Source organism: Sarcophilus harrisii, chromosome 2, assembly GCF_902635505.1.
Source record: "Sarcophilus harrisii chromosome 2, mSarHar1.11, whole genome shotgun sequence".
In the NCBI taxonomy this organism is placed as follows: domain Eukaryota; kingdom Metazoa; phylum Chordata; class Mammalia; order Dasyuromorphia; family Dasyuridae; genus Sarcophilus; species Sarcophilus harrisii.
The window spans coordinates 157,339,923-157,358,851 of NC_045427.1; the positions used below are offsets into that span (position 1 = coordinate 157,339,923).

At 34.3% G+C, this 18,929-nt stretch overlaps 1 protein-coding gene across 1 annotated transcript in view; it reads left to right on the plus strand.

Moving 5' to 3' along the window:
• SEL1L2 (SEL1L2 adaptor subunit of ERAD E3 ligase) overlaps window positions 1-18,929 on the plus strand; it is a 160,507-nt gene continuing 141,578 nt past the window's right edge. Inside the window, exon 1 of the mRNA XM_023494876.2 lies at window positions 1-154. Within this exon, the coding sequence (XP_023350644.1) occupies window positions 97-154 (58 nt within the window). The 5' untranslated portion in view covers window positions 1-96. The remainder of the gene's footprint in view (window positions 155-18,929) is intronic.

An 18,929-nucleotide genomic window follows, 5' to 3' on the forward strand; every position in this document is an offset into this window, starting at 1 on the left:
CTGGGGAGAAAAAGCCTGTGGGCCAGTCTCCTGTCTATCTGTGCTACAGGAAGGAGGAACAGCAGTAGCCATCAAGGTGCTACTGCTCAGGAGAAGATGAAGCTCCTGTTCCTGTTGATAGAGATGTGGATGATTCTTGAGGTCACAATAAAAAGTAGGTTCTTCATTATTTACATGAGACCTTCATGGATTATGGTCCCATCTATAACTAGCACTGGGAGGGGTAGAGATTAGACTACAAAACCAAAAGTCAATATATTGCAATTCCTTTCTTGGAAAGGAACAAGTAAAAATCATGCACAAAGAGGTGACATCCATTATCAGCAATAAATAGAGCAAGAAGAACATCTGTGGAAAATCCCTAAAATAGTAGAATGAAGAGAAAAGACTTCAAAAGAGTTTTTATAGAATGAATGGGGAAAGCTTAGGACAGGTTAGTAGGTTTCATTAGGCCTTTAGAAACATGAACATTGAGAAGCAGAGACAGTTCCAAAATCCTAAGGGCAAAATCTAGTGGAAATAGGGTGAAAAGGGGTACAGACTTAAAGGTATATATGTGCCCATGTGTGTATTTTTCAATAGTCTTAGCCAAAACATAACAATTCTTCTAACTTAAATTTAAGTTTCTGGAAAAATTCCTGTCTTCAGTTTTCTTCTTCAATCTTATTTCCCATTCTTTAACAATTTGATTCAATTCAGTAAGACTATTTTCCCCAACCCTAGTTTCGGTTGTTAAAGATTTTGTAGGTAGATAAATAGGCAGAAAATAGGCACAAGTAGCTAATGGTGAAGAAGGAATTATGCCTACCAAATAACACTAAAAAGAAAAAAGGTCCAGGCTATAAGAATTCACCTGCATAATTTCGTCACCATTCTTAAAAGAAAATAGTTGGAAATGTTCTGCACCATTACCACATATTAAAAAAATCATTTTGTACTTTTATGACTTCACTTCAAGAATGCCATTGACAAATATTACCCTGGTTTCAATTATGTAACAATTGAATTCCTGAAGTTCCTAGAACTCTGGCTTTGGAGTTTCCTGCTCTACTTTTCCTACTTCTAATATGATAATTTGGGAATAATCAATTTTATAAAACACAGATTAGACCTCCATGCAATACAATACTTTATTACCAGACCAGGCAAAATCACCACTCCAATAGTATACAATATAAAAAAGCAATGTAAATAATAAGAAAAAATCAAAGAATAGAAACATTCTTTATCCCTTATTCAAATGGGTACTGATAATTGTAATACTGTTTGAGGTGGTCAATGGGATAAAAATATCCTAGGGGAAAAAAAACTTCTAAGAAAATAGGAAAATCATACCTCATTGGTTAGAGTGTAGATATTATCAGTCCTTTCCCTTCTCTCTGTACATTCTCAGTGGCCAGTATAGAGATTTGCAAATCTAAAAGCAGGTACAAGTCCTCCTGGCTCCAGGATCTTCAGGATCCTTCATGTTCCCCGACATCAGTCTACCTATTCCCTTATTTCACTGCTGTAACCAAATTGTAGACCTTACCTCTATCTTATTGAATCAACTGAACATTTTTTTGTGCTGGAGACACAGGATTAATGATACAATTCTTATTCACAAGAAGGTTATATTCCAATGTAGAAAACAAGGGTGTATGTAGAAGATAAACATATATATATATATATATGAATATATATATTATAAAGCTAACACAAATGTTATACAGGTTACATGTACATATAGATATAATACACAGATTAGATAGACAGATGCAAAGGAATTAAGTAAAGGTTAGTTTGGAAGGGAAGGTTTTAACATTTAGGAGAATCAGTAAGGACTTAATGCAGAAATAAGATGGTATTTATTTTGTGTCTTAAAGGAAGAGAGAGACTATGGAGGAAGAGCATTCTAGGAATGGTGCAGGCCAATGCAAAACAAGGAGACTAGAGATAGTGTTCTGTGTAAGAACATAGAGAAGGGTCATTTTGGTAGGATTGCAGAATATGGGAGAGGGATGACATCCAAAAGTTTTCAATAATAAATCAGAGCCAAGTTGGAAAGGGAATTAAATTAAATAGGATAGTTTATATTTGATCGTGGCTATCATAGAAAGCCACTAGAGTTTATTAAGTAGAGGAATACACCATGATATCTATGTTTAAGGAAAATTTCTTTGAAAATAGTGTAGAGGAGGGACTGAAATAGTGAGATATTTAAATAGAGCACCATATTAGGAGGCTGTTGTAATAATAGATGTGAGAGGTAATGAGGGGCTGAACTAAAATGTCAGATATGAGAGTGGAGAGACAAGATAAAATAAGATATTGTAAAGGAAGAAATTACATTTTGGCAACTATTTAGATATATGGAATGAAGAAGATAGAGGAGTCAAAAATAATGAAAAGTATGGTAGTATCTTTGACAGAAATAGGAAAGTTTGGAAGAGAGGAGTATTTAGGATAAAAGATAATGAATTCAGTTTTGGATATGTCAGGATTGAGATGTACATGGGTTATTAGTTTTGGTTTTGGTTTTGGGGGTTTTGGGGGGTTTTTTGTTTTAGCTGAGGAAATTGGGATTAAGTGCCTTGCCCAAGATCACACAGCTAGGAAGTGTTAAGTGTCTGAGACCATATCTGAACTCAGGTCCTCCTGACTTTCAGTGCTGGTGCTGATCTGGAAATAAAGTTTAGGAGAGAGGCTGGGATTGTATGTATAGATCTGTGAGTCATCTGTACAAAGATAGTAAAACCTATGGAAGTTGATGAAATTACTGAAAGTATAGACGCAGAAAAAAACCTTGGAGAACTCCTGATTAGGAGTCCTGATATGGATGATAAGCCAGTAAAGAAGATGAAAAAAAATTATCAGATAGGAAAGAAAACCAGGGCAGAACAGCATCATGAAAACCTGGAGAGAAGAGAATATTCAGGAAGAATAGGTAATAAATTAAGTGCTAACTGCAACAGATAGCTTAGAAGGATGAGGACTGAGGTAAATTCATTAGTTTTTTGGCAATTAAAATCATTTTGTATTTTAAAGATAAGATAGCAGTTTCAATTAAGTGATGACATCAAGCAATAGTCAGAGTTTGAAGAGTTAGTGAGATGAGAGGAAGTGAAGGTAATGAGTGCTCCAGCTTTTTCAAGGTTAGTTGAGAAAGAAAGGAAAACTATAAAATGATAACTTGAGAAGATAGAAGGGTTTAACATAGGGGTTTTGTTGTTGTTGTTTTTGTTTTTAGGATGGGAGAGTTTGGGTCATATTTGAAGAAGATAGGAAAAGAACCAGTAAATGAGGGAGAATCTGATGATTTGAGGGGGAATAATTGAAGGTGGGATGAGTAGAGAGGTTCACCTCAGTACACAGAAGGATTCCGTTTGTGAGAAACTGGAGGAAAGGAAGAGAGAGTGGAAGATGATTTTAAGGAGTTTTTGGTTAGTCATTAAACATTTATTAAGTGCCTAATATATGTCAAGCACTGTGCTAAAGGTTGATCATTTGCAAAAAAGGCAAAAGATGGCCATTGCCCTTGAGAAGCTCATAATCTAATGGGGAAAACATGAAGAGTATAGGAGAAGAGGGAGTTCTCATTGAATAGCCTCAATATTTTTAGTGAGAAAAGAGGAAGATCCCCAGTTGAGAGAAAAGGATAAAGAAATATGAAAGATTTGAGCAGGGAAGAGAAGGTTTGGAATGGAAGGGGATGGAAATAAGAAATCAATTAAGGAGGATTCAAAGATTGATTTAATGACATGAAACCCTACGGAAATTGGATAATATGAATTTATAATGTACCTAGGCAGCTTGGTCGTGAGACATCTTTCAGTCTTCTGGATCTCAAAAATACATTTGGATTCCTTGGACATTGACTCCGATACTTTTTCATGCCTAAGTTTGTTCTTCCTTCTTCTTTACTTCATAGCTCCCTCTTTTCTTTTTTTCCCAATTTACAACATAGTATTCATAATTGCAAATAAGTTCTACTGGGTGTCCAACATACTGAAATTTTCTTCAGTGAACAGAAGCTCCCCTGTTTCAATATTATGAGTAGATATTTACCATGGAGAGCTCCCATTTAGGAAAATTTCCCCTTATACTTGTATGAAAATAAAGAGCAAAATGTAATTTGCTATCCCCTCTCTTTTACATCCCACATGGAGGGCTATCATTTCTGGTATGAGGACTTGTCAAACCCTTTTGAGGGTTGCTCATCCATCTCTGATATCTATCTGCCACTCAATTCTCCCCTGAGCCTCCAAGAGGCTATGTGATGTGTATCAGCCACACTAAAGAAAACCACCTCATCGGCTGGACCAAATCAAGTTGAGGGCAATCAAATGGGCCTCAAACCTATTGGTAAATTAGGAAATATCTATCCCAAGGATATGAAGATTTCTCCAGGTGGAATGGGCAGAGAATGATTTGTTCCAAAGACAATGAAGATGGCTGTACTGTTTACTGCTTAGAGCTTGGTCAGATAGAAGTTGACAAAGGTATCCATCCCCTGTATTCTTGGCCATCATCAGTCATCCTGACTTTTGCCTTGATGTTAGACTTCAATGACTTTTAGAAGAAGAGGCTGGCAACTTGATGCAACTCTACCTTTCTTAAATCCAATTATGAACAAGTCAAAAAATTACCCTAATGTCATTAGTCTTCTTTAAAAACAAAGAACAAGTAACAACATCCTAAATTCTAGGGAAAAATTCTGAGTATATAATGGAAGAAAGAAAAGTCTTAGGGAAAATGTTTGGGTCTTTTTTCTTTTTGGTAAATCATAAGCTATTTAGAAGTAATATTTAAGATTCCATGAATATGTGAAATAATGACTTTTTCTATACAATATCTATTGTATTTCTATACAACCCTATTAGAAATAGTAGGTAAATCACATTAAAACATTTTGGGATGTGTTTTCCCCCTACCATCCTATAAACTCTTCTAAAATGAGGGAGTAGCTTCATTATAAAACAAACAAATAAAATAGAAAATACTGCCAAAAGATATGTATATAAACTTAAGAGGATATTCTACATGTTTTCTACCCAGTACTTTGAAAATTTCGAATTAAAAAATATGAGGAAAAAACCCAAGTCCATCCCTAATCATCATCTTATTATCCCAGAAGAAAGAATCTAAATTATTAGTTGACATTGATTTTCACCATCCTGAGTCCTATCTGTAACAGATCCAGAGCTTTCCTTCTCTGAAGGAGTAATAACAGCTCTTAAGTAATTACAAGTTTACAAGGGCATCTTCATAGCAATCCCAAAAAGCAGGCAATCTAAATAATACTATTCTCTTTGTGAATGAAGAACAGGTTAAATTTCAATTTAATTCAAGAGGCATTTAATATGAATGCTTAGGCATAGCACTGTTCTAGAAACTAGGATACACAGACAAAATTAAGAGGGTTCTTGGCTACAAGTAACTTTCACTTCACTGAAAGAAAGATATAATATCTTCACAAATATTCAGTTCGTAACCACAATCAAAATGTAAAGCTGAAGATAGCTTTTCAGGCTTTGTCTTCTTTATTTTGCTTCTTTTATGGTTCTCTACTTTTTGTCCTCAGAATTAAGACAGATCATTGCCTAGACTAAATATTGTTGATGTCTAAAGAAAACAAATCAGGCTAGGCAAAGCATTAAGTAGTGTTTCATGTTTTTCTAGATAATACTTCTGCAATCTTCATCTATGAGTACAAAATGGGCTGTCATTTTTGTTGTTGTTGTTTGTATTTGTATTCCTGTCATTTAGCACAGTGGCTAGAACTGTAATCACCTGATCTATGCTTGTTGACTTGAGATGGCTTGCATGTGCATGAAGTTATTAGATTAGGAGTATGTGCCAGGGACCAAAGTCCAGCAAAGATTTCAAACCCTGTCGCAACCAAAACAACACTTAGCTGAAACTGTGTGCCCAGTAGTCACCATGAGACCATCATATAATAACCCCCAGAGAAGTGCCATTAGACCCTCAGAGCAATGGGCTAGTAGGTAAGCTATTACCACAAGACCAAATGAGACCAGTGGAACAAGTCTAATGATTTCAGAGGCAGCAAAAAAGGCGGTAAAGGAAGGACAGTGATATCACCAAAAAACACTGGTTTTATGGAGTGTCAGAGATATAAGTTGGCCCCCTCCACACCTATGCCCTGATCATGTAGTTTCCCTACATGCAACATTCTTTCATTATCTCTATTCATCTTATTCTCCCAAATAATGGTGTGTGGATTTGTGGAATAGTGTTCCCTAGACTTATGGAGGAAATGTTCTATTGTTCTTTTTCTTACTATGTTATTTCATAAAATATCTTTCTTTGAACTAATGCAGTAACCAGATGATAGAGAAAAGGGAAAAAAATGAATGGTAGTTTGGGGGCCAAGGTTTTGAGTGAATGTTGACTCAGAGTACCCTGAACCCAGGTTCTGGTATTAAGGTGTTACTCTAAACTATAATTTTCTAAATCTGTACATTAGATTATTCCAATACTTGAACTATCTACTATTAGGTTTGTTTTTCCTTTTATTTATAGGGTAATTCCCATTCTGAATTGTCACAAACTCCAACTAAAACTGAAAATCTACTGCTTTTGTCTTCCCCCTGCCCACTCACCCCTATATCAGCTTTCCTTTTAAGTTGAAAGGGACAAGTTCCTCATCAATCTCCCATTAGTTCAAAGTCAGGAAGCTGTTGCCTAGTAACAATGTCTGGGCACCTACCAGGCCTAGAGAGGGGAAGTAGAAAGGCCAGAGCATGTAACACAGGAGGAAGAGCCATAGCAATGTCAGCAGGCATTGTCCTACCACTTAAGAGAAGCTCTCGCTATAATACTAATAGGATCTTGAATGATCCTTCAAGTCAGAGTAAAATGTGGGTGGCCCTCACCTTCCTCTGCTTTCTTGAACTTTTATTTTTACAACTGTAGGAAGTAGGGAGATAAAGAAATGGAAATAAGTTCAAGGTCTCTTCTGAAGCATGTTTTCTTGAAAAGGATTAGAAAAAGAAAAGGAATGATGATAGAAACAATATTATTAAGAAGCAGCATGATAATTGTGTGATACTTGGGGAAGAAAATTATAAATCCAGTTAGATCCAATCCAATAATACAAAGATTTATTAAGCAACTACTATGTGCAAGGTAACCAGCCATGTACTGGGGATACAATAAAAAAATGAAAAAAAAAGTTTCTGTTGTAAATGAATGTATATTGATTTCCTCTATTTGGCAACTGTCGTTTCATTTCATGCCTCCTAGGGTATCTAATTAACTTTTTATTTTGTTTAATTTTTACTAGTCTTTAAATCAATCCTATAATAGCATCTAAATCCTCTATAGGTTGGAGGGAAAGTATAAGAAAAGTATTTCTTTTCTCCCATCTCTTATTCTAATTGTTCCTAGTTATTCCCATCTCGACTTAATCTTGAGTCATTGAGGGATGCCTGCCCCATTCAACAGTCTTAAGGATCATATTTACTAACTTCTTGTCCATATTTTCCTAGCCCCCTATCCCCAGTATTTTTCCTTTGCCCACAAACTTTCAGAAAAGGGAGACATTTGTGAGGGCTGGAATACTCAGAGAAGTCAGTGTGGAAAACTAGAATTGGACATAGGTCTTGAATAATAATTAAATTATATAGCTAGATTGAGAAAAGCAAGATATTCCAGGTCAAGAAAACATAACAGAAAGCATGGGAATTTCAGGGGTCATTGAGACCAGCCTGGCTTCAGCTAATACTATAATTGAAAATATATGAACATAAAAAGAATTTGTGATTTTGTTACCTTGAGAAACTCCTGTTGTGGAAACTCCTTCCACCATAATGTAGATCACAACCTATAAATGATTTGTAATTAAATTCTAGTGAATTGTTTGAGACACACAAAGGTCAAATAATTTGCTCAGCATCACATAGCTATTAAATTTCATAGGTAGAATTTGGATTTAGTCTTCTTGGTTCCAAACCTAACCCTCTATCCACTATACTATATTACTTTTCTAAGGAAATAAGGTTAGATACGTAAAGTAGGATCATATTATAGACCAAAATTAAGAATTTTAGGTCTGAGCAAGTAAATGATATGGAAAAATTAGTATTTTGTACAATCACAAAAATCTCAGAACTGGCAGGGATCTCAGAGACTGTCTCACTTTGTACTTTTCAGTTTGCCAATGACCTTTCTAAAATATGGTGCCCAGGACTAAACATAATACTCCACACAGGATCTAATCAGCACAAATTCAAAAGGGTTATCACCTCTCTCAAAGTATGATTCTGTTCAGTATAAACTAAGATTATAATAGATTTTCTGCATGCCATATCATACTGGTTATATATTTCAATCAATCAGAAAATATTAAGCACCTACTATGTGCCAGTAACTGTACTAAGCACTAGAAATATAAAAAAAAGAGGAAAAATAGTCTCTGCCCTCAAGAAGCTTGCAATCTAAAAAAATCTGAAGTTCACTGAAGTACCTCAATATTTTTTAAATTGCTTTCTGATCATGCTATCCCTATTTTATAGTTGTAAAGTTATTTTTAACCCTAGTGCAAAATTTTATACATCTTTCTCTATAAATTTCACCCAATTAGATCTGATCCAATATTGAAATTTGGTAAGTATGCAATCTTTCCATTTATCTAATAAAATGATTAAAAATGTTGACCATTACAAGGATTCCTAGGATATTCCAAAAGAGACTTTGCAAAGTAACGTCTACCCATTAAACTCCATTCACTATATGAGATCATTTAAGAATTTCCAAATTTACTTAAATACAATTGGATGTAGAATGAATGTGAGGTAGGATTGGAAGGAGCCTAGAGTCTGAGGCAAGCTAAACAGCTGTTATGGGCTAGAGGAGATAAGGTTATAGAGTAGGGTAGTGGCAATGGAAATTAATATGTAAGATAGGATATGAAACATTTTAAAGAAAAAAATTGATATATAAGTTTTGATTGGTTGGATAAGGGGAAATAGAAAGAGATATGAGTCAAAGATGATTCAAAGGTTTTGAGCCTGGGTAACTTGAGAACTCAATGACAAGAAAAGTGTGAAGGAGCTGGCTTGTGTGGGAATAAGAGAATATAAATTTGGTTTGGTATCTGCTTAATTTGAGGTGATGGAAAAATATTCAATGAACAGCTCATTTAACCAGTAAGTTTCCAGTATATTATTACTGTTAGTAACAAAGTGATTTAAACCATTTTCTTCTCCCCACCAAAAAAAAATCTTTCTTATTTTCCTATTTCCATTTAGCCATCCATCTAGTTCCTAATCCATTTGATTGTCTAATTTTATCTCTTCAAGTATGTAATAGTATGAAACGCTTTATCAAAAGTATTGCCAAATCTAGGTGTAACCACAGTATTTCTCTCACCTACAGATTTAATAATCTTATCAAAAAAGGAAAAGAGGTTAGTTTGGAGTATCTGTTCTTGATTCTCTTTGTATTCCCTTTCTAGATTTTTCAACCATCTCTGTAATCATTCTAGATTTTCCTCATAATTGAAATTGGGCCCACTGGTGTGTAGTTTGAAAATTCCTTTCTGTTTCTTTTTCTTTGAAAACCATGACATCACTTACCTTTCACATTTTCTGTGATCTTTCAAATATCACTGATGCAGTGACTCAGCAGTCATATCTTACCAGTCTTTCAGGAAGCAAGGAAAAAGTTCATCTGGGCTAAATACCTTGAATTCATCAAGAACTACTAGGTGTTTTTTTTTCTTTTACCATTTCTTTAATGATCTTGGATATCAACTTTCTGTTGGTCTTTCTTTGTACTGTCATCTTAAGTGAAAAGTCCAATCATTCTTCTTTGCAGAGAAAAGAGAAACAGAATTGTACCATTCTATCTCATCTCACTTGTCACTTATCATTTTCTCATCAACCCCAAATAAGTGTCATATCCCTTTTATCCCCCCTTTCTCCCAATGTAGCTTTTTTAAAAAGGCTTCCCTTTTTGTTTTTCTTAGCTTTTCTAGACAGCTTCAATTTATTCTGAACTTTAGCATTCTTCATATGACTTTATTTTCATGAAACTGTGAAAAGTTGTTAAATTCATCTTCTGGAACCTGGACTTGCTTCTACCTTCTGCCTGTTTTTTTCTTAAACTAAATTGGTTGGTCAGTTCCCTGTGTATTCACATCAATCTCTTCAGACCAATCCCACTTTTCCTCCTTTCATGTCTTCAGAATTTCATTTTTTGAGCATTACTTTCCCTCTTGAGTTGATGTTCTCTGAAGCATTTTACTCCATGAGATCCTATCTTTCCTCTGAATCAGTTTCCCAAAAGTCTAGGGAGCATATTGAACTATACTTTATTACAAACTCTAGAGCAGAGAAGTCATTTATCCCAAGTTTCTCATCATTTTCAATGATGTTCTTTCCTGTTAATAAGAATGAGATGCACAACAGAATTTCTCCTTGTTGGTTACTCTGTGTTCTGAAGAATGAAATTCTCACTACAGCATGTCTTTTGATAGAGAGAGCTCTAGCTAAGGTTTGAATAATTGAAGTTCCCCATCATTGTTATATCATTCATCCGTGCCAGACTTTTATAATTTTATTTTTCAAACTCCTTCCCAAGTATTTCCTTTTTCCATTCAGAAAGTTTGTGGTGTACTTCAGGGAGAAATTCATGTCTGTTTCTCCCTTCTTTGACCTTCATCCAAATGCTTTGTCATGCTTCTCAATTCTGCTGCTGCCGCTCTTCCCTCTTTCCTCTATTACTTAATGAATGAAGATCTCTTAACAGCTATTCTTACCTCTCCACTAATAAGACAACCTTATTCAGATGCTGGTTGTTTTTTTCTTGAACAATTCCCAATAACCTCCTTCCTCTGAATTTCTTCCCTTTCCCATGCATCCTCCACGAAGCTGTCAAAGTGATATTCCTAAAGGATAGGTCTGACCAGGTCATTCTGAAGTCAAAAGACACTGTTCTCCATTTCCTCCAGGATAAAATGTTAGCTTTTATTTATAGTATTTAAAGTCTTTATTATCTGGCTTCAGTCTACCTTTTGATGACTTTTGCTCACATGAAACTCCATTTCTCATCTTCCATCCTAATAAAAGACCAAGAAGGGCTTCTTATAGAAGGTGGGATATGAGTCGAGCTTTAAAGAAATTAAAGGATTATGAGAGGCAGAAGTGAGAAAGAAGTACATTACAGCTATTTGGTATGGGGGCAGTCTAGGTTTTTGTTTTTGTTTTTTGCTTAGGAGCTGTAGAATTGAGTCAGTGATCTCATTGTTGTTAGATATTAGTTCAAGGAAGCATGAGAATCATGAGAAATTTGTTGACCAAAAACTATGCCAAAAAACAAATCATAACAATGTCTATATAAGAAGAAGAAATAGATATGATCATGAGAATAGGTATCCTATTGACATAATAATTTAGTAATAATGGCATAAAACTTAAAGTACAAATCTGCTGTAGAATTGCATACTATATTTGTGTAAATAATAATACTAGCTAACATTTAGATATAATGATCTATCTCCCAATTCTGAGCATTTTCACTAGTTGTCTCTCTTGTCTGGTGTGCCCTTCTTTATCTCTCCTCCCTGACTTTCCTGGAAAAAAAATCCCACCTATTACAGGAAACCTTTCTCAATCCTTTAATTATAGTGCCTTCTCTCTTTTGATTATTTCCAATTTTCTCTGCATATAGCTTGTGTTGTCTATCCCATTTTTTTGAGTTTCTTAAGAATAACTGTTTTTTGCCTTTGTTTGCATCCCCCACCTTAATTTAGCACAGTGCCTAGCACAAAATAGTAGCTAAATAAGTTTTTTTGAGTGAAAGTAATCTTAAAGCTTAAAAGTGACATATATATGTATGTGTACATGTATGTGTATTGATTGCCTCATCTGAGCCTCTCAATTCTGTGAGATATATGCTATAATTATCTCTATTTTAGAGATAAATAAATTGAGGCTGAGAAGTTAAGTAATATGCTCAGCAGCATTAACTTACAAAGAATAAAGTCTTTGTAACTCCAAATCCAGCACTCTGTCCTCTATGTCACCTAGCTGACTCTTTAATAATAGCTAGTATATTATATAATATAGCTAGTATATATATAGTATATAACATTTTGATGTTTGCAAAGAACTCTACATATACAGCTCATCTGATCCCCGTAACAATCCAGTAAGGCAGATAGCATGATTATTTCAACTTTACTGAGGGCGATAATTGACTTGCTCAGGGTCATACAATTAGCAAGTATCTCAAGAAGAATTTTAATGTAGGTCTTTTTGACCCCAAATCCTTATTGTATCCACCAAAGTACCTAGCTGCCAAATTATATTTTAGATCATCACATATGCCATGTACATGCATTTTTATATAACCCATAACTATTTCTGGGTTAATAAATACAGATAAATACAATAAAAACAGAATTTCTGTGTACAGCTCTGCAACCTCTGCACACTACAAGGGAGAACTCAGATTTTCCAAGGATAATAGTATCCACAAAGTAGATTGACGATTCAGCTTCCCTTTACATTAAAACAAAATGAAATTTAAAAATAGAATAGTCTCTATGCCTCTTTTGGAAAGTTTTTTTATATTTAAAAATAAGCCCACTTAACACTCAGAAGTAAACAGAAAATCATAAACTGTTTTCCTAAACACAGAATTAGAGAAAATATTGTAACGTATTTATTTTTGAAACTATTATATCACTGAATTAATTTTTACAATTAAAGCATTAATAAAATGTCAAAACTTTAGATCAACCATGAAAACTCATCGTGAAATCACTATAGGATTTTAATAATTTCACATTTACTAGGATCCTTTAAATCTCAAAACCTCATTTAATTTTTGGCCCTATGCTCATACGTCTGTGAATAATGTTCAAAGCCAGTTTAGAAAGAAAGGAAAGAAGGATGAGTTCTTCTATATTTCTTCATTTGATAGATATAAGAAACCAATATCATCTGACTCAGAAGGTCAACTGGCCATTGAATTAAGAAACTGCTATTTCTAAATTCCAGAAATTGTCCCTCTCCAAAGCTACTTAAATATTGCCACTCCCTAATCAGTATATTAGCATAAAGAAGCTTGAAAGACATGTTTACTTAGGAGGTAATATTCCATAAATGCTTTTTAGACTTTAGGGATCATTTTGACAAAAGGAGGGAACTAAGCAATGACATTTTAGAAAATAATAATCTGTAGCTTTTGGAGTGGATATTTCTTGTCAGGGAGCAGTAGCAAATAATATCACCAACATGAGGGTGGGGCTATATCTTAGAATAGGGGTCCTCAAATTTTTTAAATGGGGGCCATTTCACTGTTCCTCAGACTGTTGGAGGGCCGGACTATAGTAAAAACAAAAACTTTTGTTTTGTGGGCCTTTAAATAAAGAAACTTCATAGCCCTGGGTGAGGGGGATAAACATCCTCAGCTCGTGGGCCATAGTTTGAGGACCCCTGTTTTAGCCTTTAAATCTAGGCAAAGGAAATTAGACTTGATGCAGTAGGCAAGAGGGCACTATTGTATGGTTTTTGGCGAAAGAGAAACATGAAATTAGTGTAGCATCTGTATTTAAGAGGGATTTGAGAGAAAAGGATGAAATTAGTTCAGCTGGACATTATTATACTAACCTTGGCAGGAGGCAGTAATGATCTAGAAGAGGGTGGCAGCAGTAAGGAAGAAAAGAGAGGGATAAATTAGAAGATATAATGAAGCAGAATGAGAGTAGTATTCCAATGGGTTATGGATAGGTATTGATCCATTAACATTAAAGGCCAAGTTATGGGAACAGTGGATCAGACTAGGAGTTCATACTAGAAGGCTGAAGTTCATAACTCCAGGAGTGGTCCAGTATAGAAATGTAGAAAGAGCACTGGCTTCTCCTAAGATCCATCAGTTAATAAGCATTTATTAAATGCCTACTAAATCTGACCATGACATTTCCTAGTAGTAGGAGTATCTTTTACCATTTCCAATATCAAATATAAAGTTCTGTTTAATTCCTAAAAATAGTCCCTCAAGCATTCTACATTCTACAAACTGTTCTTTATGCCACGTTGCCTCTCTAAATACAAGATTACAGGAATTATATACAAAATAAATGCAAAATACTTTGTGAAAGTAGAGTAGCAGTTGAAAATGGCATTTGAGAGTTGACAGAAGGTTTGAGGAGGAAGCACGCTTCCTTGGAATGCAAGCATGGGGGATTCCAATGCAAAGGCAAAAAATATGAAATGAAGTATACTGTAGAAGGAATAAGAAGAAGATAGTAGAGATTATAAAGGAGAATAATATATAATAAAACTGAAAAACTGGACTGGAACCAGTAAAGAAGTTTAATACTAATTTGAAAAGTTTGTATTTATTCTTAGTGGAAATAGGAATCCACTGAAGATTACAGAAGTGGAAAGAATATGATCAGATCTCTTCTTTATCACTCTGGCAATTGTGTGAAGAATGATTGAGAAGAATTAGGGTTAGAAAAGTAGAAAGCTATTATAATAGTCCAGGAGAAGTGATGTTGTACAGGTAAAAATCAATAAGACTTGGAAATTAATTGGATATGAAATGAAAGTGAGAATAAGAATTGTGGATACAGCTGAGATTACATACTACCAAAAAAGTCAACAGTATAAATATGGTAGCCAAAAATAATAATAATAATAGTAATAAGCAAATGTGATTTTAACACTTTGCTTTAAAAGAAAGAGTAACTAGAACTAAAAACATAGACTCCTGTCATATTTTGTTTTATTAAGACCACATGTGGAGTTTTGTCGTTAGCTGGATATGCTACCTTTTACAGAGGAAGGAAGGAAGGAAGGAAGGCAGGGAGAAAGAAAGGGAAGAAGGAAGGAAGAGAGGGAGGGAGAGAGGAAGGGAGGGAGGGAGGGAGGAAGGAAGAAAGGAAGGAAAGAAGGGAAGGAGGGAAAAGGGAGGGAGGGAGGGAAGAAGGGAGGAAGAGAGAAAATATTTATTGAGTCTACAATGTTTAGAGGGTAGGTTAAGCAATAGGAGAAAGAATAAGGTAGTGGAGAAGTAAAGCAAAGAAGTCAAGAAGGGAAGAAAATAAGAGATATTCACAAACAAAATAAAAATCAAGAGTAGAATTTATTATGTAAAAAACCATAAAAAAACATGATCTCAATAAAAGTTAAAGTTGAAAATATCGATACTACACTATGTCAACCACATTAATCAATAGTGTTTTAGACTAAACTATCTAGATAACATAAGGTTAGAATATTACTATGGTATGGAAAATGATGAGCTGGTAGAGTTAGAAAATTATGGAAAGATTTAGGCTTATGAAGGAAGCTGTTATGCACCTTCAGAGAAAAAGGGTTCAAACAATCATTATTTTTTGTATGCATATAATGTATATGTGTATATAATTATAAATGTATGTATGTACATATGTTTGCATGTAGGTATATACATGTGTGTGTGTGTATAACATGGACATTCACATATCCATGCTTAATTGTAGCTGCCTTGGGGAAAGGGGAGGAGGAAAGGCAAAAAAAAAAAAAAAAAAAACATTTAAACGTGTACAGCAGAGGACAAAAAACCTGCAAAGCCTATATAAAAAATATAAGTTTTCTTGAAATGGAAGGTTATTGCTTTCTATTTGAATCTTCTCTTCTGTGCTGCTATGCACATGGCAATGTTTTTCCCCCAATTTTGTATTTGTTTAAAATAAATAATTAAAAACCACTCCATTAGCAGCATTGTTTTATCCTCACAACAACCCTGGGAGGTAGTGTTAGTTTACTCCCATTTTACACTTTGGGAAACTGAAAGACTTGACCAAAATCACACAGCTAGAAAAAAATTGAAATCAGATCTTCCTGATTTCCTGACCCCAGAACCAGTTATCTATCTACTATATCTACCCGCCAATAAAATGAGAGTATCCATAAAATGGCAAGCAAGGAACTCTGATGCCATTTGAGTATGAAGAAGAAAAGGCAGAGGGAAGCATGATACCAAGTCTTCAAGTATCAGGGGGAGGGAAGGAGTTTCCTCACTTGGAAGAAGGTTTAGGTTTTCTCTGCTTGGCTTCAGAGAGTAAAATGAGAAGTAGCTATTCGAAGTTGTAAAGAGGCATAGTTATGCTTGCTATAAAGTAAAATTTCCTAACTATACAAATGTGAGATGGGTTATCTGAATAGAGTAGTGAGTTCTGTGATATGCCTGGATATCTTCAAGAAGAGTCATAATAGACTATTTCTCAATCTATTTCTCAATGGACAATTCTCAACATGAAAATTCTTTTTTTAGGTTGAAGATAGACTAGATGATTTCTGACTTCCTTTCCAACTCCAATATTCTGTGATTTTCTATATATTTTTTTCATCATCAGATTATTTTAGCATCAATTGAAGGGATTAATGCAAGAGTGTGAAGCCATGTGGAAGAGATATGGACTCCTACCTCAATATTAAATAAAAGAAAAAATGGAAAAAGAAAATGATTTTAGTGAATGACCCCCAAAGGACAATTCCATTGGAAAGAAGTATTGTTGCTATGTAATATTAGCAGACAATTTTTCCTGATTAGGGATTTTAAATTTCCTCAAGTAAAATCTAGGCACTCTGAAATTTCAGAGAAGAGATAAAGAAATTTAATTAGGTCACAAGTTTTTGTAGAGTTAAAAACATATTTTTGGTTATGTTAATGAAACCTAGAGCTCAGAACTCCAAATTGTGAGTTTACATGAACTGGATTCTAGCTAGGGAGACTTTTCATAAATCACATCTTTTTGGTTTATGTTCTCTCTTATATGGGGTATCAGAAGGTCACTCATGCCTATATTCTTATAGGTTGTGATAATAGTAGCATTTATAAGGTATGTATTTTGCATGTATTATCTCATTTGATCTTATCAACAGCCCTGGGAGGTAGGTGCTATTACTATCTTTATTTTGGAGATAAGAAACCTGTGACTGAGATTAAGTAACTATCCTAGTGTGATACAGCTACTAGAAACCATAAAATGTAGAATTCAAACCTACGTCTTTTTTACTCCACAACCAATTTGCTATCCACTATGCTACCTACCCTGTAATTGGGAGTGAGAAATCAATCAGTCAATTAGTTAACAAAGATTTATTAAGTGTTTATTATGTACCCTATATATATACTATACTAAGAACTGAGTTTGCAAAGAAAGGAAAAATACAATGTCTGTTTTCAAGGAGGTTATAGTCTAAAAGGGAAGGCAACATGCAAACACTATGTACAAATTGTTTATATACAGATTGTTTTATATACAAATTGAAAATAATCAATAGAGGGGAAGGTCATTAGCTCCCAGAAAATTACTCTAATTTCTCTTTGTCTTTCTCTGTCTCTGTCTGTCTGTCTCTCTTTCTCTGTTTTATCTCTCTCTCTCTAACACATGTAGACATGTATATGTATATGTGTACATAGAAATATATGTACACATATGTGTGTGTAATACACCTATCTCTTTGTGTATATCAGACTTTATTTCAAGTCTCAGGATACCAAAATATAAGAGCCCATACACAATCAAGACAGTTTTCCCTCTCCTTGATGGGTTATACCTTTATCTTAGGGATTTTTGTCACCCTTTGGATCTCCTAGAAGAGAGATGGATCTAGTGACACTGGCCTCCTTGCTCATTCCTGAACATATTCATTTCTCACCTTTAGGCATTTTCTCTGGCATTCCCCCCCATTCCTAGAATGCTCTCACTCCTCTTCTCTGCCTCCTAACTTCTCTGGCTTCCTTCATTTCCCAGAGAAAATCTCATTTCTGGGAAACCTTTCTCAATTCTTCTTAATTTTAATGCCTATCCCTATTGATTATTTCCTGCTTTTCCTATATGTATCTTGTTTATGCATGTTGTTCTTTATGCTGTCACACTCCCCTCCCAATTAAATTGTGAACTCCCAGACAGTAGAGATTTTTGACCTTTCTTTATATCCCCAGTAGTTATGTTTTATCGTAGGAGCATAATAAATGCATATTGATTCACTTGACCTACTGAATTGAAGATGCAGAAGGACAAGAACATATATATCATCTGAACAACTAGAAACATATTTTTGCCTTTACTTAACTTTTATTTCTACTTTTCTAAAAATTGACTCACTCCTACTTCTTCACATTTCACTGACTTCCTTACCTATGCTTATCTTATCTTTTGATAATTGCTTCCTACCCTGTAATCTACATGTTAGTATTAGTTTTGATCTACAGTTTGATCTTCTCTGACTGCAGCATTTAATCTAGCCTTTGTATCCTCTGATATCTAGAATTGTGGAATTTTCTTCACATTCTAATTCATTGAATATTTTGTTCTTAATTTTTGTCTATACTTGCTGATTATTTTTGTTAATAATATCAAAATCTGCAGTGAACCAAAAGTTTCATATATTTATCATGGCATTGGCAATTTAAAAAAAACATACACAAAGTATACTTATTTTGAAGATGATACTTGTCACATTACCTGTTTTCTTCCCTCAGACTGCATAAACATAATTAAGCTAAATATCTTTTTGGAATGAAAATTTCTTATTTAAAGATTAATCTTTCATAGGCAGTTATTTTCTATAGAGAAGATTCTAGTAGAAAGCAGTCCGACACTCTACAAACCAATAAAGAAATCTAAACATATTCATCTTAATGTTTTTTGTCAGTTTTCAGTGCTGTACTTAATGTTATTTTTTCTTAATTTAACATTAGATTTAGTTTTCTGTGGGCTAACTAGAAATACTATTTTTTCTCTCTATTTTTTAAATTTTTTTTTTTGTTCAGTCATGTCTGACTTGTTGTGATCCCATTTGAGGTTTTCTTGGCAAAGATACTAGATTATTTTCCCATTTCCTTCTTCAGCTCATTTTACAGGGACAAAACTGAAGGCCAACATAGTTAAGTCATTTGCTTAGGGTCACATAAGCGTC